The 19,191-nt window shown below is 44.8% G+C and overlaps 1 protein-coding gene across 1 annotated transcript; it reads left to right on the top strand.

Annotated features, from left to right (window-relative positions):
* Positions 1-10,798: 10,798 nt before the first annotated feature.
* On the top strand, positions 10,799-15,303 carry LOC125533639 (SUPPRESSOR OF GAMMA RESPONSE 1-like). Its single transcript, XM_048697016.1, has 7 exons — positions 10,799-10,922; positions 11,817-11,861; positions 12,858-12,960; positions 13,092-13,272; positions 13,382-13,860; positions 14,548-14,895; positions 14,981-15,303. The coding sequence occupies exons 1-7, from the start codon at positions 10,909-10,911 to the stop codon at positions 15,029-15,031; spliced, it is 1,221 nt and encodes a 406-aa protein (XP_048552973.1). The 5' UTR covers positions 10,799-10,908; the 3' UTR covers positions 15,032-15,303.
* The last annotated feature ends 3,888 nt before the right edge of the window (positions 15,304-19,191 follow it).

Here is a 19,191-nt window from a genome sequence, read left to right as displayed (position 1 = left end):
GTCTGTCACTTCTATTTCTTCCACACCACAAGATCGTATAAAGCTTATTTTCTCCACACTAATAAATCATACATATTTAGAGAAATTTTTATTGCTTGCAACAATGACAACTTACTTGAAGGATCTTACTCAATCCATAGGTAGATATGGTGGACTCTCATGGCAAAACTGGGTTTAAGGATATTTGGAAGCACAAGTAGTATCTCTACTTGGTGCAAAGAATTTGGCTAGCATGAGAGGGAAAGGAAAGCTCAACATGTTGGATGATCCATGACAATATAATTTATTTCAGATGTAAGAAAACATAACCCAGTACGTTGTCTTCCTTCTCCAACATCAACTCTTTAGCATGTCATACTTTAATGAGTGCTCACAATCATAAAAGATGTCCAAGATAGTATATTTATATGTGAAAACCTCTCTTTCTTTATTACTTCCTATTAATTGCAACGATGACCAAAACTATGTTTGTCAACTCTCAACAACTTTTATTCGTCATATTCTTTATATGTGAAGTCATTACTCTCCATAAGATCCATATGATATCTTTATTTATTTTTATTATTTCTCTTTTATTTTATTCCCTCAAGATCATAGCAAGATAATCATGCCCTTGACTCAACACTAATCTTTATTATATAACTCACAGACTCGATTACATAGAAGGATCATAAAGCAAAACTCAAAACTAGATCATACTAAAACTTTATTCTACTAGATCATGATATTACCAAAAGGATCAAACTAAGAAAAACAGTAAAGATAAAAGTGTGATGGTGATACAATATTGGGGCACTCCCACAAGCTTGGTAGTTGCCAAGGGGAGTGCCCATAACCGATACTCAGTTCTTCTTTGTTGGTGAAGAAGGTGTTGGTGATGATGGATAGTCGCACGTCGAGCGTAGGAGGTCCTCCAATTTGCAGATAATGCCCTTGAGTGCGATGATATGCTCCTTCAACAAAATATTTTCACTTGTGAGATACTTGTTTTGAATGCGAGCTAACTCAATCATCTTGAAAGCTTCAATCTCCGTTGGGGTGAAGAGATTGTGATGAGGTTGAAGGATGTCATCATCTACTACTGCCGGAATTTGATCCCCCATGGCCCTCTTGTTCCCATCATCCTTGTTGATCTCTCCGGGCTCTTCTCTCTTCAGCTCTATCTTCATTAGCCAAGCATTGTTGCCCTCGTTGTTGGAGGAGGAGGGAGACGACATGATGCCTGGCCTTGACAACCCTGGCAGAAAATAGCTCGAAACAAAAACAGGAGATATTTGTGTGGTACGGTGGTAAAAACCTTTGGGAGATTATATAATGAATTTTTACCGGCCAAAAGAAGTATCGTGCAAGAAAACGGAGTCCGAAGGGCACACGAGGTGCCCACGAGGCAGGGGCGTGCCCAGGGGGTAGGGCGTGCCATCCACCCTCGTGGAGGCCTCGTGTCCTTCCTGGACTGCTTCTTGTTTTCCTATTTTCTTAAATATTCCAAAATGGAGGAAAATTGCTAATAGAACTGTTTTGGAGTCGGTTTACTTACCGTACCTCATACCTATTCCTTTTCGGAGTCTGAAATGCTCTGGAAAGTGTCCCTTATGTATTCCTCCGGGGTTATGGTTTCAATAGCATTAGTTTCAACATTTATGGTATTACCTAAGATATAATGTTTGATTCTTTGACCGTTCACCACCCTCGGATTCGTGCCTTCGAAGTTGTTGATTTTTATAGCACCAGAACGATAGACCTCCTCGATGACGTAAGGGCCTTCCCATTTAGAAAGGAGTTTGCCTGCAAAGAATCTTAAACGATAGTTGTATAACAATACATAATCACCTACATTAAACTCACATTTTTGTATCCTTTTGTCATGCCATCTTTTAACTTTTTCTTTAAAAAGTTTGGCATTCTCGTAAGCTTGGGTTCTCCATTCATCAAGTGAGCTAATGTCAAAAAGCCTCTTCTCACCGGCAAGTTTGAAATCATAATTGAGCTCTTTAATGGCCCAATATGCCATATGTTCTAGTTCGAGAGGTTAGTGATATGCTTTTCCATAAACCATTTTATATGGAGACATACCCATAAGATTTTTGTATGCAGTTCTATAAGCCCATAATGCATCATCAAGTTTCTTGGACCAATTCTTTCTAGATCTATTAACAGTCTTTTCCAAAAATAATTGAAGCTCTCTATTGCTCAGTTCTACTTGGCCACTAGATTGTGGGTGATAAGGAGATGCAATTCTACGATTAACATCATACTTAGCAAGCATTTTACGAAAGGCACCATGAATAAAATGTGAATCACCATCAGTCATTAAGTATCTAGGGACTCCAAACCTCAGAAAAATAACTTCTTTAAGCATCTTAATAGAGGTGTTATGATCAGCACTGCTAGTTGGAATAGCTTCTACCCACTTAGTAACGTAATCAACAGTAACTAAAATATGTGTATACCCATTAGAGGAAGGAAACGGTCCCATATAATCAAAGCCCCAAACAAAAAATGGTTCACTAACAAGTGAATAATTCATAGGAATTTCTTGACGTCTACTAATATTACCAATTCTTTTAAATTCATCACAAGACAAGACAAACTTACGGGCATCCTTGAAGAGAGTAGGCCAATAAAAACTGGATTGCAGTACCTTATGTGCAGTTTTATCTCCAACATGGTGTCCTCCATAAGCCTCAGAGTGACACTTGCGTCGGATCTGTTCTTGTTCATGCTCAGGTACACAATGTCTAATAACACCATCTACTCCTTCTTTATAAAGGTGTGGGTCATCCCAAAAGTAATGTCTTAAGTCATAGAAGAACTTTTTCTTTTGCCGGTATGTGAAACTAGGTGGTATAAATTTAGCAACAATATAATTAGCATAATCAGCATACCATGGAGCAGTATGATAAGCATTTACGACAGCTAATTGTTCATCAGGAAAGCTATCATCAATAGATAGTGGGTCATCAAGAACATTCTCTAACCTAGACAAGTTGTCTGCAACGGGGTTCTCAGCTCCCTTTCTATCAATAATATGCAAATCAAATTCTTGTAGCAAGAGAACCCATCTAATGAGTCTAGGTTTAGCATCTTTCTTTTCCATAAGATATTTAATAGCAGCATGATCTGTGTGAACAGTTACTTTATAATCAACAATATAGGGTATGAACTTTTCACAAGCAAATACAACTGCTAAAAATTCCTTTTCAGTAGTAGCATAATTTCTCTGGGCACTGTCTAGAGTTTTACTAGCATATTGGATAACATTTAATTTTTTATCAACTCTTTGTCCTAGAACAGCACCTACAACATAATCACTAGCATCACACATAATTTCAAATGGTAAATTCCAATCAGGTGGCTGAACAATAGGTGCCGAAATCAAAGCTTTCTTAAGTATTTCAAATGCTTCTACACAATCATCATCAAAGACAAAAGGAACATCTTTTTGTAAGAGATTAGTCAGAGGCCTAGAAATTTTAGAGAAGTCCTTAATGAACCTCCTATAAAATCCGGTATGACCAAGGAAACTTCTTATACCTTTGATGTCTTTAGGACACGACATCTTTTCAATAGCATCAACTTTAGCTTTATCAACTTCAATACCTCTTTCAGAAATTTTATGCCCCAAGACAATAAATTCATTAACCATAAAGTGGCACTTCTCTCAGTTCAAGACAAGATTAGTTTCTTCACATCTCTGCAAAACTCGATCAAGGTTGCTTAAGCAATCATCAAAAGAAGTTCCATATATGGAGAAATCATCCATGAAAACCTCAACAATCTTTTCACAAAAGTTAGAGAATATAGTAGTCATACATCTTTGAAAGGTAGCAGGTTCATTACATAAACCAAAAGGCATACGTCTATAAGCAAAGGTACTGAAAGGGCAAGTAAAAGTGGTCATTTCTTGATCCTCTTTTGACACAGGTATTTGAGAGAAACCAGAATAACCATCTAGAAAGCAAAAATGTGTATGTTTGGATAATCTTTCTAGCATTTGATCAATAGAAGGTAAAGGGTAATGATCCTTTTTAGTAGCTTTATTTAGTTTGCGGAAATCAATTACCATTCTATAACCTGTAATAATTCTTTGTGGGATCAATTCATCTTTATCATTAGGAACAACAACAATACCTTCCTTCTTAGGGACACAATGGACAGGACTTACCCACTGACTATCAGCAATAGGATAAATTATACCTGCCTCAAGAAGCTTTAGTATTTCTTTTCTTACCACTTCTTTCATCTTAGGATTTAACCGTCGTTGGTGATCAACAACCGGTTTAGCGTCTTTCTCCAATTTTATTTTATGCTGGCATAGAGTGGGACTAATGCCCTTAAGATCATCAAGAGTATATCCAATAGCAGCACGGTGCTTCTTCAGAGTTTTCAATAATTTATTTTCTTCATGCTCTGAAAGGTTAGCACTAATAATAACAGGATATATCTCTTTCTCATCAAGATAGGCATATTGGTAAAGGTTTAAGCTCAAACACGGGATCACCCTTGGGTGGAGGAGGATCCCCTAGGATTTCAAAAAGCAAGTTGTGTTTCAAAATAGGTCCTTGTTTAAAGAATACTTCATCTATTTCCCTTCTTTCATTCATAAACATATAATTTTCGTGGTCTAGCAAATATTGTTCTAAAGGATTACTAGGAGGCGCGGCAATAGAAGCAAGACCAATAATTTCATCTTTACTAGGCAATTCTTTATCATGGGGTTGTCTACGAAATTTAGCAAAATTAAACTCATGAGACATATCCCCCAAACCAATAGTAACAACATCCTTTTTGCAATCGATCCTAGCATTAACAGTATTCAAGAAGGGTCTACCAAATATAATGGGGCAAAAGTTATCTTGTGGCGAACCAAGAACAAGAAAATCAGCAGGATATTTAACTTTCCCACACAAGACTTCAACATCTCTAACAATCCCAACTGGTGAAATAGTGTCTCTATTGGCAAGCTTAATTGTGACATCAATTTCCTCTATCTCAGCAGGTGCAATATCATGCATAATTTTTTATATAAGGAATGAGGTATTGCACTTGCACTGGCACCCATATCACATAAGCCATGATAGCAATGATCTCCTATTTCAACAGAAATAAGAGGCATGCCTGCAACGGGTCTATGTTTATTTTTAGTATCGGGCCTAGCAATTCTAGCAGCTTCATCACAGAAGTAAATAACATGCCCATCAATATTATCGGCCAAGAGATCTTTAACCATAGCAACACTAGGTTCAACTTTAATTTGCTCAGAGGGGGTAGGTGTTCTAGTATTACTCTTACGAACCACAGTTGAAGCTTTAGCATGATCCTTTATTCTAAAAGGGAAAGGTGGTTTCTCAATATAAGCAGTAGGAACAACAGGATCATTATAAGTGATAGTATTTTCTTGAACTTTAATAGGTGCAACTACTTTTACTTCAATGGGAGGATTATATTTAAACCACTTCTCCTTAGGGAGATCAACATGAGTAGCAAAGGATTCATAGAAAGAAGCTACTATCTCAGAGTCAAGTCCATATTTAGTGCTAAATTCATGGAAAGCATCGGTATCCATAAAATATTTAACACAATCAAAATTAGGTGTTATACCTGACTCCTTACCTTCGTCGAGATCCCAATGTTCAGAGTTGTGTTTAATTCTTTCCAATAAATCCCATTGTCTTCATCATAAAAGAGCCAGCACAAGAAGCATCGAGCATGGAGCGATTATCGAGAGAAAGCCGAGCATAAATTTTTTGAATAATAATTTCTCTTGAGAGCTCATGATTGGGGCATGAATATAACATTGACTTAAGCCTACCCCAAGCTTGAGCAATGCTTTCTCCTTCACGAGGCCAAAATTATATATATAATTACGATCACGATGAACAAGATGCATAGGATAAAACTTCTGATGAAATTCCAATTTCAATCGGTTGTAGTTCCATGATCCCATATCATCACATAGCTGAAACCATGTCAATGCCTTTCCTTTCAAATATAAAGGGAAAACCTTCTTCTTGATAACATCCTCGGGCATACTTGCAAGCTTAAATAATCCACAAACTTCATCCACATATATTAGGCGCAAATCGGGATGTAGTGTTCCATCACCTGTGAAACGATTAGCTAGCAGTTTCTCTATCATACCTGAAGGAATTTCAAAGTAAACATTTTCAGTAGGTTCAGTAGTTTGAGGAGCAACTCTTTGCTCTACTGGTCGGGGTGAAGATACCCCGAACAAGCCCCTCAAAGGATTATGTTCCATAGTAACAAGTGACAGTAAATTTCAGCACACTATATAAAATTTTCCTTACCAAATTCCACCTACCAAAGGCGCTTCACTCCCCGGCAACGGCGCCAGAAAAGAGTCTTGATGACCCACAAGTGTATGGAATCTATCGTAGTCCTTTCGATAAGTAAGAGTATCAAACCCAACGAGGAGAAGAAGGAATGATAAGCAGTTTTCAGTAAGGTATTCTCTGCAAGCACTGAAATTATCGATAATAGATAGTTTTGTGATAAGATAATTTGTAATGGGTAACAAGTAAATAAAGTAAATAAGGTGCAGCCAGATGGCCCAATCCTTTTTGTAGCAAAGGACAAGCCTGGACAAACTCTTATATAAAGGAAAGCGCTCCCAAGGACACATGGGAATTATCGTCAAGCTAGTTTTCATCACGTTCATATGATTCGCGTTCGATACTTTGATAATTTGATATGTGGGTGGACCGGTGCTTCGGTACCGCCCTTCCTTGGACAAGCATCCCACCTATGATTAACCCCTATTGCAAGCATCCGCAACTACAAAATAAGTATTAAGGTAAACCTAACCATAGCATGAAACATATGGATCCAAATCAGCCCCTTACGAAGCAACTCATAAACTAGGGTTTAAGCTTCTATCACTCTAGCAACCCATCATATACTTATTACTCCACAATGCCTTCCTCTAGGCCCAAACAATAGTGAAGTGTCATGTAGTCGACGTTCACATGACACCACTAGAGGAGAGACAACATATATCTCATCAAAATATCGAACGAATACCAAATTCACATGACTACTTATAGCAAGACTTCTACCATGTCCTCAGGAACAAACGTAACTAGTCACAAATCATATTCATGTTCATAATCAGAGGGGTATTAATATGCATAAAGGATTTGAACATATGATTTTTCATCGAATAAACCAACTAGCATCAACTACAAGGAGTAATCAACACTACTAGCAACCCACAGGTACCAATCTGAGGTTTTGATACAAAGATTGGATAAAATAGATGAACTAGGGTTTGAGATGAGATGGTGCTGGTGAAGATGTTGATGGAGATTGACCCCCTCCCGATGAGAGGATCGATGGTGATGATGATGGTGGTGATTTCCCCCTCCCGGATGGAAGTTTCCCCGGCAGAACAGCTCCGCCGGAGCCCTAGATTGGTTCCACCAAGGTTCCGCCTCGTGGCGGCGGAGTCTCGTCCCATGAGCTAGCTTATAATTTTTTCCCAGACGAAAGACTTCATATATCAGAAGATGGGAATCAGAGGGCTGCCAGGGGGCCCATGAGGCAGGGGGCGCGCCTAGGGGGTAGGGCGCGCCCCCACCCTCGTGGATGGTGGGTGGCCCCCCTCTGGTACTTCTTTTGCCCAATATTTTTTTATATATTCTGCAACGTGCTCCCGTGAAGTTTTAGGACTTTGGGAGTTGTGCAGAATAGGTCTCTAATATTTGCTCCTTTTCCAGCCCAGAATTCCAGCTGCCGACATTCTCCCTCTTCACGTAAACCTTGTAAAATAAGAGAATGGGCATAAGTATTGTGACATAATGTGTAATAACAGCCCATAATGCAATAAATATCGATATAAAAGCATGATGCAAAATGGACATATCACTCCGCGGACCCAAAACAAGTTTCGAACTTTGGGGTGTGCGCGAAGGACTCCGCTAGGCTATGGCTTGCTGCCCACTGCCTCACGCCTAGCTCCGTCGTGCTTGAGCGATCGGGAGAGGAAAGGAACACGAGATTACCTAGGTTCGGGCCACCTTGCGGTGTAATACCCTACTCCTGCTTTGTGGTGGATTGCCTTGCGAGGAGGATGAGTATGAACTCATACAAGGGGTAAACTGCCTCAGGGGGGCTCTAGGATCGATCTCTAGGGATGCCAAGACTCGATCCTTCTACGGTCGAGACTAACCTATACTTATACTGGCCTCGGTCTTCTTCCCCAAAGCTCTAGGCGGGAAGGGATATCACTGCGACCAATTTCAAGGGGGACATGAGTACATCCTATCCTGACTAACAGTGGTCTTCGCCTGCAAAGCTTCTGGTCGTGACGCGCAGGTGGGCTCGGTGATGACTTTCGCCCCGACATCCGTGGTCTTGGTCTCGTTGCACCGGAATGGCAACCTTTGGGGGATTCCTTGGGAACCCGCGTACGTCCTTGCCTCCTTAGCCCCAAAGTGGAAAGTGTTCTTGCCTGCGCCCGCTGGCGCCCTCCTGGCTCCGCTTGTCATGGCTTACATCACCACGCGCCTCGTGAGGCTAGGTGGCGAGCCTAGAAGTATCCGCCCCTTGGGAGGGCCTCGTGAGGTAACCTCGGGAGACCGCCCGACGGGGGGCCCTCGGGAGGCCCTCGTGTAGTTCGCGTCGTAAGGGGGGGGGGGCTCGCGAAGTCTTGACGTTGGGCCATACCGGGCCTTTGACGATGCCACACGATGGGCCGCAGGCAGACTGGCCTGGGTACCTCCAGTCCGAGAGCACCGACAGGGTTGGTCCAGGCCGTTCTAGTGGTGTAAGCCCATCTTGGACTGGACCGAGTGATGTAAGCCTAGCTCGACCGAGTATATAATGTGAGCTAGGATAGGAACCAGGAGAGGGACATGGCATTCGAGAGCCATCTGCCTAGGAGTTTTCACCTACCCCTCATCTTCCTCCTTGTCCGCTGCCACGTTTGAGCTTATAACACAAGAAACATCGACCGTCGTGAGCAATCGTGCAATACAATCACCAGAGGCAGGAGTAGGGTGTTACCTCCCTAGGGAGAGCCCGAACCTGGGTAAACGGTCTGTCTTATGTGCTAACATCTTGATTTGTCACTTGCATCCCCTCCGAAGAAATCTGTCATCTCTCGACGGTACTGCCGGTCTCACAACACCAACATGCTTCTTAGGCGCACGTCATTGCCTCCTTAGCACCAAAGAGGAAAGTGTCCTTGCCTGCGCCCGCTGGCGCCCTCCTGGCTCCGCTCATCATGGCTTACATCACCACGCGCCTCGTGAGGCTAGGTGGCGAGCCTAGAAGTATCCGCCCCTTGGGAGAGCCTCGTGAGGTAACCTCGGGAGACCGCTCGACGGGGGGCCCTCGGGAGGCCCTCATGTAGTTCGCGTCGTAAGGCGGGGGCCCTCGCAAAGTCTTGACGTTGGGCCATACCGGGCCTTTGACGATGCCACACGATGGGCCGCAGGCAGACTGGCCTGGGTACTGCCAGTCCGAGAGCACCGACAGGGTTGGTCCAGGCCGTTCTAGTGGTGTAAGCCCATCTTGGACTGGACCGACTCATGTAAGCCTAGCTCGACCCAGTATATAATGTGAGCTAGGATAGGAACCAGGAGAGGGACATGGCATTCGAGAGCCATCTGCCTAGGATTTTTCACCTACCCCTCATCTTCCTCCTTGTCCGCTGCCATGTCTGAGCTTGTAACACAAGAAACATCGACCGTCGTGAGCAATCATGCAATACAATCACCAGAGGCAGGAGAAGGGTGTTACCTCCCTAGGGAGAGCCCGAACCTGGGTAAACGGACTGTCTTATGTGCTAACATCTTGATTTGTCACTTGCATCCCCTTCGAAGAAATCTGTCATCTCTCGACAGTACTGCCGGTCTCACAACACCAACATGCTTCTTATGAGTAGTAGTGGCACATGGAGACAACAACAACGGAATTTGGATTTTTGTCGCGGCGAAGTGAGATCAGACTTTGCAAGCACACTGCCTCGACCACTTGAGGGGGTTATCGGCAAAGTCGCATTAAGCGTTACAGAGCCTCTCCGCACAAATCACTGTCACTAAGAGGACGGAAACTCAGGTTTTTACTGAATACTTATCCCTAAAGAAGCATGAAACGTTCCACGTGAATTACGCAAAAGAAGACACTCATGCGTCCGTTTCAGGATGCATTTATATACTGCTAAAAATAGCACCCGCTTCGGTCTTCCCGCTCCCCGATCCTAAAGACGCGCACGTTACTCCCGAACCTCGCCCCGCCCATTCGGTCCTCCACGTGTAGCGATCGGGCGCGGTGCACACAGTTTTCGCAACTTCTTTTTGGAATGAAGTAGTATGGATGGACCACTTTTGAGGGAATTGGACAAAGTCTTGTTTTCATTCCATGGTATAACTCACTTCCCTTGCTTACCAAGAGATAGATAATCCTCTCTTGTCATGAAAACACTCCCTTGTAGTGCAAAAAGTACTACTCTTTTTTAGCCTGTCAAAAAAAGCATACTGCTATTTCTTAGAGTATTAGGCAAAAAAGTACTGATCGCAAAAGGCTTCTCACAGAGTTTCCCTCTCGTTGAAAAGAATAACAAGCAAAGACACCCATGGCAAACCAAGTCGACGTCCAAGCCCAGTTTCCCGCGGAGCGACCGAACCCAGAGCTCCCAGCCCTCCCGAGCCTAAAGATTTACTTGCTGCAGTGGACAAAACATTTCCCACAGGCGCCGGTGGTCCCGGTCCGCGTCTTCTCAGCCGTCGCCTATTTAGTGCCGCGCACACCGCAGGCTCGGACACTTCCCCCCTGCCTGCTCCTCCTCGCACACTCCTCTCTTCTCGGTTCTCGCTCCCCGTTCCGCTCTCAAGTTTCTCACCGCCATCCCCAATCCTGCCGTCGCGGCGCAGCCGTGCGCCCGCCATGGCATCGGCAGCGTAAGTACGCCGCGTCGGCCTCTGTTTCTGGTCTCCAACTCTCCGCTCGTCCTCTCTGTCCTTTTTTTTCTTTTTGCTGCTGCTCTGGATCTTGTTTGTTTTATCTTCTCACGCACGCGGTCTGGGGGTATTATCTGTGTCTTGAGGGGGCTGGGTTTCGGCTTCATCCGGAGGGGCGTCGCGATTGTTCGGCGAGTGGTGGATTCGGGTGCGTGGTTTTGGAGGAGGCCGGATGCTGATAACCTTAGCTTGAGCGCGTGGCAGAGGAGATGTCAGTTTGAGGGAGCGATGAGTGAGATCGTCGGAGAGCAGAGCAGCCCAGTGTGACGCCGCCGACGTGATTCCGGCCAGGTTTCCCTCGTAGTTGCAGTGGCGGTGCGGTTTTTCCTTTTTGGGACTACGATGGCGGCGGAGGGGTCTTCATCTCGAAGGAAGCAGTGAAGTTCTCGGGAAAAAGAAGACGAAAGCCGAGATGTCGTGAGCGCCTCCGCGCCGCCGTCGTGAATCCGGCCCGGTTTTACTCGTCGTCGCAGCGGCGGTGCAGGGGTTTCACGATCTGCTTGAGGTGGTGGTGGAGGAGGAAGCAGACAAGGGTTCTGTTCCGTTTTGCTCTGTTCTGTTTAGTGGAGACTGCTCTGGTCACAGCGAAGATGCTTCTGTTGTTACAAGCTCTCGGCCCTGGTAGTGGTAGCGGCCAAGGAGTAAGATGACGGGGGTAGAGAAATTGCAGATTTGTGCTGTTGGATCATTGACTTGCCATCTCGAACATGTTCGCTGTTGGGCCCTCCATCTCTATCTGCCAGCGAAAACTTATTCACAACTCTTCTGCTTAGCCTCGCTGTTTAATGTTTGCTGATTCAGGATTTAACTTATTCAGGTTTCTGTTTGCTGCAGGTTTAATGGGAGCGCCATAGATTCCACTGCTGCTCGCTGCAAACTGTCGGTGACACTCTGCCAACCTGATCATCATTCGATATGTTGCTTGTTGTTTAAATCATTGGCTGTGCAGATCAATGGGCTTGCTCTGCGTTACGTACTCTCCTGTTTCTTCTGAAACATAACAATGCAATTGAATTTATATTTTTGTCTCTGGCTAAATACGTTGAAAATAGCAATGCAAGGAAAAAGATTTGCAAACAAGTGTTAATCTATCAAATTTATCATAATTTGTACATAATTAATTATATCTTCATTCCTATGATTTTTCTTCGAGTTAGTGAACATGAATATCCTTGATTCGTTGGCTTTAAAGATGGGGGCAGCTACGCGTTGGCCCGCGGATCTTTTAAAAGGATCTGCCGCCTCACGAGTCGTTGGATGTGGCACAATCCAGTGGCTCAAAGTCTCCCCCTACTTCGCAACAAAGGTCTTGTTGCAGAAACATTTACAACAAAGGTTATGTTGCAGATATATTTCTTGCAACATAGGTTGTGTCGTGGGACTTTTTTGTAACAGAGTTCTTGTCGTAGATTTTTTTTACAACAGAGGTTTTGTTGCAGTATTTTTGCAACATAGCTGATGTGGCAAAAGCTTGTCTAAGTTGCAGTCGTCGTTCGCCGCTATGGTTTGCAATGCCGCGGTTGTTGTAAGATGAAGTAAAGTGATACGTGGTAGGCAAGGGAAATAACGGGCTGTGTGCGAGCGTGCGTGACAGCGCATGGATCAAGGCGATCCAACAGTTGCGCGGGTGGCGGAACTCTCCACGCGATCAGCCGGCAGAGAATTAGCGTTTCCCTTTAAATATGTTTATGTCAGTTAATATCCTATGTTAATATCCTATGATTGAACCTAGAACTGAGATAGATGCCTGTTTGTGTAAAAGTTATCTCATATGTATCCATTTAGCTTAGTTGCTACATTTATTATGTTTTGTTGATTAAATTTGTTAACTGTTAGGCATCAAAAGATGATTACTAAAATAGATTTATCTCGCAGATTCATCAGTTCATTGGTCACGACAATTGTTGCGGTGATAAGAAACCCAACTCATCCCCCGCCTAGCCAGATTGAGTGCCCAAACTGCAAATACCACATTGATGTAAGTACCATTAACTATTTAACATGACTCTTGCATTTACTTTTATTCTCGGTCCTCTTCTAGTTTCCAATCATTAAAAATATCATGATTTCTTGGAATCTTGTGGTCGCACTTCATGCTTTGTATTGCAGCTCTTATCACAGTGGCCAGGACTCCCCGCTGGTGTTAAATTTGATCCAACCGGTCTCGAACTGCTTGAACATTTAGAAGGAAAGGTTGGCAGGGCACCGTCCCATGACCTAATAGATGATTTTATTCCAACCATAGAGGAGGCTGAAGGAATCTGCTATACACATCCTGAAAATCTCCCTGGTACATGTTTCTTATTTTAGACTTGTTATTATCATGGCCTTCTAAATTAAATAGCTAGCTCAGACTATTCAGAGTAATTCTTGGTTAGTTAACTCATATACCCCTGTAGGTACCAAGATGGATGGGAGAAAGAGTCATTTCTTCCATAAAATATCAAATGCATACGATGTTGGCCAGCGCAAGCGTCGCAAGATTAGCAACAGTGACCATGTTGTTCGTGATGTGCATTTCAGATGGCAGAAAACTGGAAAATCCAAAGAAATCTCAGATAAAAACGGTGTCATAAAAGGGTGGAAGAAAATATTGGTTCTTATGATGCGTTCTAGGAAAGACGGTATCACCTCGCGTACAAAAACTAATTGGACGATGCATCAGTATCACCTTGGGGTAGATCAAGATGAAAAGCACGGGGAGCCTGTTGTTTCCAAAGTCTTTTATCAGTCAAAGAAAGTTGAGCAGCCTGTAATGTGCCCTGTTAATGAAGAATCTGATCCATTTGCTGGGGAAGTCGATACTACAACCCCAATGACATACCCTCCGCTTCCTCGTCCCCTAAACAGTAGCCCATCCAGAACCGAGCAGAATCAGGTAAATCTTCATTGACCAATGAAACTGTCATCAACTTTGTGAAAGCTTTTGTCTAACTTTATGGACCATGTTATAAAATACTTTGGCTTGTAGAATTATAGAGTAAGGATCAATAATATTGATCTGTGGATGAATTATTGGGAGCCCCTGAAACAATGCCTTGCAATACTAGGATCCCACCGTTTGAACAGTTTATTCTCAACCGTAGGTTCATGTAGTACAGATGCTATATACTGTACAAACTCGATGTAGAGGCCGGGGGGTTATCCTCCTTTTGAAAAAAAATATACTGTACAAAAATAACAATATACTCCTACTATACATGAAAAATTTCTCTGCATGTTAAGAGTGCATCCAACAGTCTCACAAAAATATCAGAAGCTTTTAGTTCCATACAAAGATCAATGCTTAACAACTTAGAGTAGTACCGCATATTATCAAGCCTTCAAACTCCTTCATTACCTGATTACTACAATAAACCTTTGAGCTTGTGTGCCAGTCTTTCCATGAACCCAAATCATGTCTTAAATAGGACATGCATTTTACTTTTTCTGCTACTAAGATAACCCCCTCAAGTATTGTGCTGTCACCTTGTAAAATGTTTTTTTGCGGGTGACCTTGTAAACTGTTACAACTTATAACTCCTTCATTTCACTGTCATTCATGTTACCGCTGCGATTGTGGCAGGAAGAGCACGCAGCGCTATCTGGCCCGGATGAACGCCTGTCACGCGGTGCAACCCCGGACTCCGTGTACCCTGAGATGCAACCTTTTCCTCTTGGCCTGGACGCTCTTCAGGGGTTGCCCGACCCCAGAATGCCTCCGGGTTTCTCCCATATGGCCTCTTGGTTTGCTGGAACCTCATCGCATTCGAATGCCCTGGAGAATGCGCCACTGTCTGGCCTGGATCAACGCTTGCCACACGGCGGAACCCTGGACGCCGCCTACCCTGACCCTGAGGGGCAGGCCCTGCCTCTTGACGCGGAGGCACTTCAGGGGTTCCCCGACCTCGGAATGCCTCCGAATATCTTCCCTGTAAGTGCACCGAGTACCACCGCATTTTCTGGTGCATATTTCTCAATTCTCATGACTCATCTCCTTGTCTCGTGTGTGTTTACAGCAAGACTTGCAGTTCGGGTCACAGGACATCTTCTGGGGGGAGGGGTTTTGATGCAGCGGCGCAACGAGAAGAGGCTGGTTTTTCTCGTGATGTAGCATGTTTTGTACTGTATATCTGTGCATGAGCGATGCATGTCCGAGAAATTTTTTCTTATAATCCTGGAGCTTGCCGATGAGTGTAGCTTGGCTATGTTTACTGTTTGCGGTAGTACCAGACAATTTTTTTCTTCAAATGTAGGAGCATCGCTCCCAATTGCATAGCCATGAAACTGATAAACAACAGTTTGTTCCTCAAAAGTGTTTGAAACTTATCAGTACAAAATAAACTTACATCTAATGTACAACTCTTACAGATGACGTCTTGTTAGAGTATCTTCAATGGCAGCCCTATTTTAGGGCCTAGCCGTTTTATACGGTTTTGAACCAAAAAAACACCCACCAACGGCTGCCCTTGTAGCATATTTTCCCAAAAAAGAAATTTGGGCAGCCTGACAGGGTAGGCTGCGTATTTTTGGTAGTCCGATGACATGTGTTTAGTTACATAGGTACGTTGCATGAGAATAATATGGATTTGAGGTTTCGGTTTGATGATCCAATTGTGAAGGACAAATTTTATGTATTGTCCGGTCACTGTTCATGGATGTGTCTGGACGCGTCCATGGGCGTTTAGAGCCCTCGGTTTGCCACTTGTGGTTATAATTACTTTAGCCAGAGCATTTTTCATATAGCACAAAAATATCCTTGAACGCTTACTCTTCAACATCATAAAAACAAATGGAACATTAGCAATGCACCAGGGAACACACGTACTCCACTCAAGTTCCCACTCCTTTCCATGTTGTGGATCAACGTCGAGAACCCTTACACGCAGATAACAAATAGTCAGGGGAAAGCGGGCCCCTTACCTTCTCGTTTTAGAATCGATGCTAGCCAATTTACTCGATTCAAACTCGAACCATAACTAACGGCCTAGGAATTAATCCTTTTTTAGGGGGTCTACGAATTAATGCTAGCGTCCGGTGTAAGCGTCGGTATTCTAAATGGCCTCACATAACATGATTTTTTCTTTAATAAAGACACTCAAAATGTGTGACGCCCCAAGACCGGAGCTTCAGTTGCCTTCCAGGGTTTCCGGGTTTCTCCGTGTGTTTCATTTTTGCTTGCTCCTTTTATTTTTGCATTGCATCATATCATCATGCCATCATATCATTAATTTTTGCAACTCAAATAAATAAACCGTATGGATCTTTGGTCCATTTAAACCGAGGGAATTCACATAGTGAGTTCTCTTTATAACATATCCTCCCGATATTAGGGAGCTATATTAAATATTTCATTTTCGGAATCACCCATAACACACGTGCAAAATATTTTTCATGTCTATTCCTCTTCGAGTTTGACCTTCAAACCCTGCCAATATATGTCATCTCTTTTATCGAGACTCCTCTAAAAAATCTCAGCCCATTTAGAGTCCTTTGGAATGGGTTTCAAAATTCAAACATGTTGAATTAAATTCAACATGTGCAAATCTATTGTTCTCCAAAAACCCTCTTGCCATTTTATTTAAGTTCCTCACATTTTTGTGAGTCCAGAAAATTTATCCGCATGTCCAACTTCTTCCCCAAACACCTCCTTTCTTTTTCTTCTCTTCTCTTCTTTGTTTTTTTTCTGTTTTAGAAATAAGTTTGAGAGAGAGAGAGTTGAGGCCCCAGTCCAGACCAGCTGGGCCTCCTCTCCGGCCCACCTAGGCCAGCCGGCCTCTTTTGCCCCTCCTTGGCCCGCACCCCTCTAACCCTAGGCCCAGCGAACCAACCTCCCTCTCCCTGCCCGATCCCACTCACCTCTCCCTCTCGTCCTCATCCACCGCCACCAACACCCCCACGCACGTCCCAGGAACCGCTCGACCCCCTCTCCCTCTCGCTCCCACACACATCGCTAGGGAGAGGCGCTCCCCAGCATGCGCGAGCCCGCGCCCCCACCTTCTTCTCCCACCAGCGATGCCGTCCTTCTCCTCCACCGCCAGCCGTACGCCGGGAGCCCGAGCTCCACCGGGAGCCGCACGCCCGCCGCCCTCGACCCACCTCGCTGTCGCCATGCCAGGAGCCTTGCGCGCCCGACGCCGCCCCATCTCCAAGTTCGCCGTCGCCAAGCTCCGTCCGTCTCCTCCGCCTGGTGCCTGCGCAGCCGCGTGTCAAGAGGCCGCCGCCCGCTCCTCCCTCGATCCCGCCGGAATCCAGCGCCGGCCTCGTCTCCTCCCTCAAGCACGTCGTCGCCTCCCTCCTTCCTATCCTACAGCGCGTCCCCGACCACCTAGGCCGAAGCCCCCGCTGCTGCGCCTGGGACAGGAGGTCCCCCATGGAGGCCGCCCCTTGCCTCGTCCTCTGCCATGGCTGTAGAGGCGTGCCGTGAGTTGCCGCCGTGCTGCTTCCCCGTCTAGCCGCCGTCGTTGCCCGTTGCTGCTTCGTCCGCCGACCCCTGCCTCCAGCCATCGCGCATCGCCTCTGCCTCTGCATCCGGTGGCCGTGGCGCCTCACTGTATCACCAAGTCACGTCGTCGTGCCCCTGTCCAATTGTGTTTTAGCCCGAGGAGATGGCTGCGTCAACCTCTTGTTTGCCTCCGACCGTTGTCGCCACCATGGCTTCCTAACCTCTTCACAGCCCGCATGCCGCATCTGCCTAGCGTCGTTTCATCGCCGTGGACACAACAACTGTGGGTGCCAAGTTCCCCTTCCGGAGTCGTCAAGTGCATGAGGACCCCGATCCCGAGAACGACTACTACACCGGAACGCCAAGTACATGGATACACCAAGTTCTTCTCCGATACGTGTACGACAAGACGCGGGAGAACAACTTCATGGACCGACAAGTCACACGATGACCGTTGTCCGCCAAGTACCCCTTCGGAGCGTCAAGTTTGACTACCATCGTCGTGTTCGCGAGAACCTCGACTTCCCCTTCAAAACGTGTACCACGACCGTCGCTGAAGACCCCGTGGACACCAAGTTCCGTATCGTGACCCCAAACATCTATGCACATGAACGACTACTTCCTCTTCGACTCTTGAACCACTACTTCCACTACGGCATGAGTACAACTACTACCTTTACGAACGTGGCGAGAACGCCTACTTCCGCTACGAACTTGATCCGTTCTAAAAAGGCACGCTTCGAAGGTATATCCGCCGGAACGATGCCGTGGACCGTATGCATGTGACGCGTTGTTTGAGATGCATGTTAGTTGTTGTAATCCTCCCGTGAACCTTAGTTGTTCCTCCTCGTTGCCATGCCATCGACATGTGGGAACCCGGTATTCGGGAGCACCCCATCTTCTTGCTTGACACACACGCACCCATTTCCTTTTGCACTGGTATCCCCGTGAGCTACCGGATCACCGGAATGTTGTCGCGGCATCATTTCTGTTTCGTCGCCGTGGCACCCCTTTCTTTCCGCCACGGTGACAAATGTTTCATAATGCTCTTGTCAACTTTTAATAAATAATTGCATAAACTTGCACATGTCAACCGCATCATGTTAACAACTTTTAAACATTTAAAATTGTTGTTTGCATTAATTACTAAATGCATATGGGGATTTACCGGAATTGTTGCTTGTTGTTCCGGCCTCATTTAAGCTTGCCTAAATGTTTAGTTTGTTATGCTACACCTCTTGCCATGTTAACCAACATTTAATTTTGTTGGGTACTTAAACGAGATCGAACTAAATAACTTGTTGTGGTGTTTCGTCAATATGCAACTTGTTGCATATTGATCTCCACTTAATTTGTAGAATTGCTTGTGCACTTTGCCATGCCATGCCTCAATAAACCGGACATGCATCATACTTGTTGTGCATCATGCCATGATTATGTGATGGTTGTTTACTATGTTGTTTGCTTCTTTCCGGGTTGCTTCCCGCGTTAGCTTCGGTTTCGTTCCGGAGTTGTGAGGATCCGTTCGACTACGTCCGCTTTGTCTTCCTCATGGATTCGTTCTTCTTCCTTGCGGGATCTCAGGCAAGATGACCATACCCTCGAAATCACTTCTATCTTTGCTTGCTAGTTGCTCGCTCTTTTGCTATGCCTATGTTGCGATACCTACCACTTGCTTATCATGCCTCCCATATTGTTGAACCAAGCCTCTAACCCACCTTGTCCTAGCAAACCGTTGTTTGGCTATGTTACCTCTTTGCTCAGCCCCTCTTATAGCGTTATTAG

Source organism: Triticum urartu, chromosome 2 (genome assembly GCF_003073215.2).
Source record: "Triticum urartu cultivar G1812 chromosome 2, Tu2.1, whole genome shotgun sequence".
Classification (NCBI taxonomy): domain Eukaryota; kingdom Viridiplantae; phylum Streptophyta; class Magnoliopsida; order Poales; family Poaceae; genus Triticum; species Triticum urartu.
The sequence above is the reverse complement of the archived record's forward strand: the minus strand, read 5'-3'. Positions and strand labels throughout refer to the sequence as shown.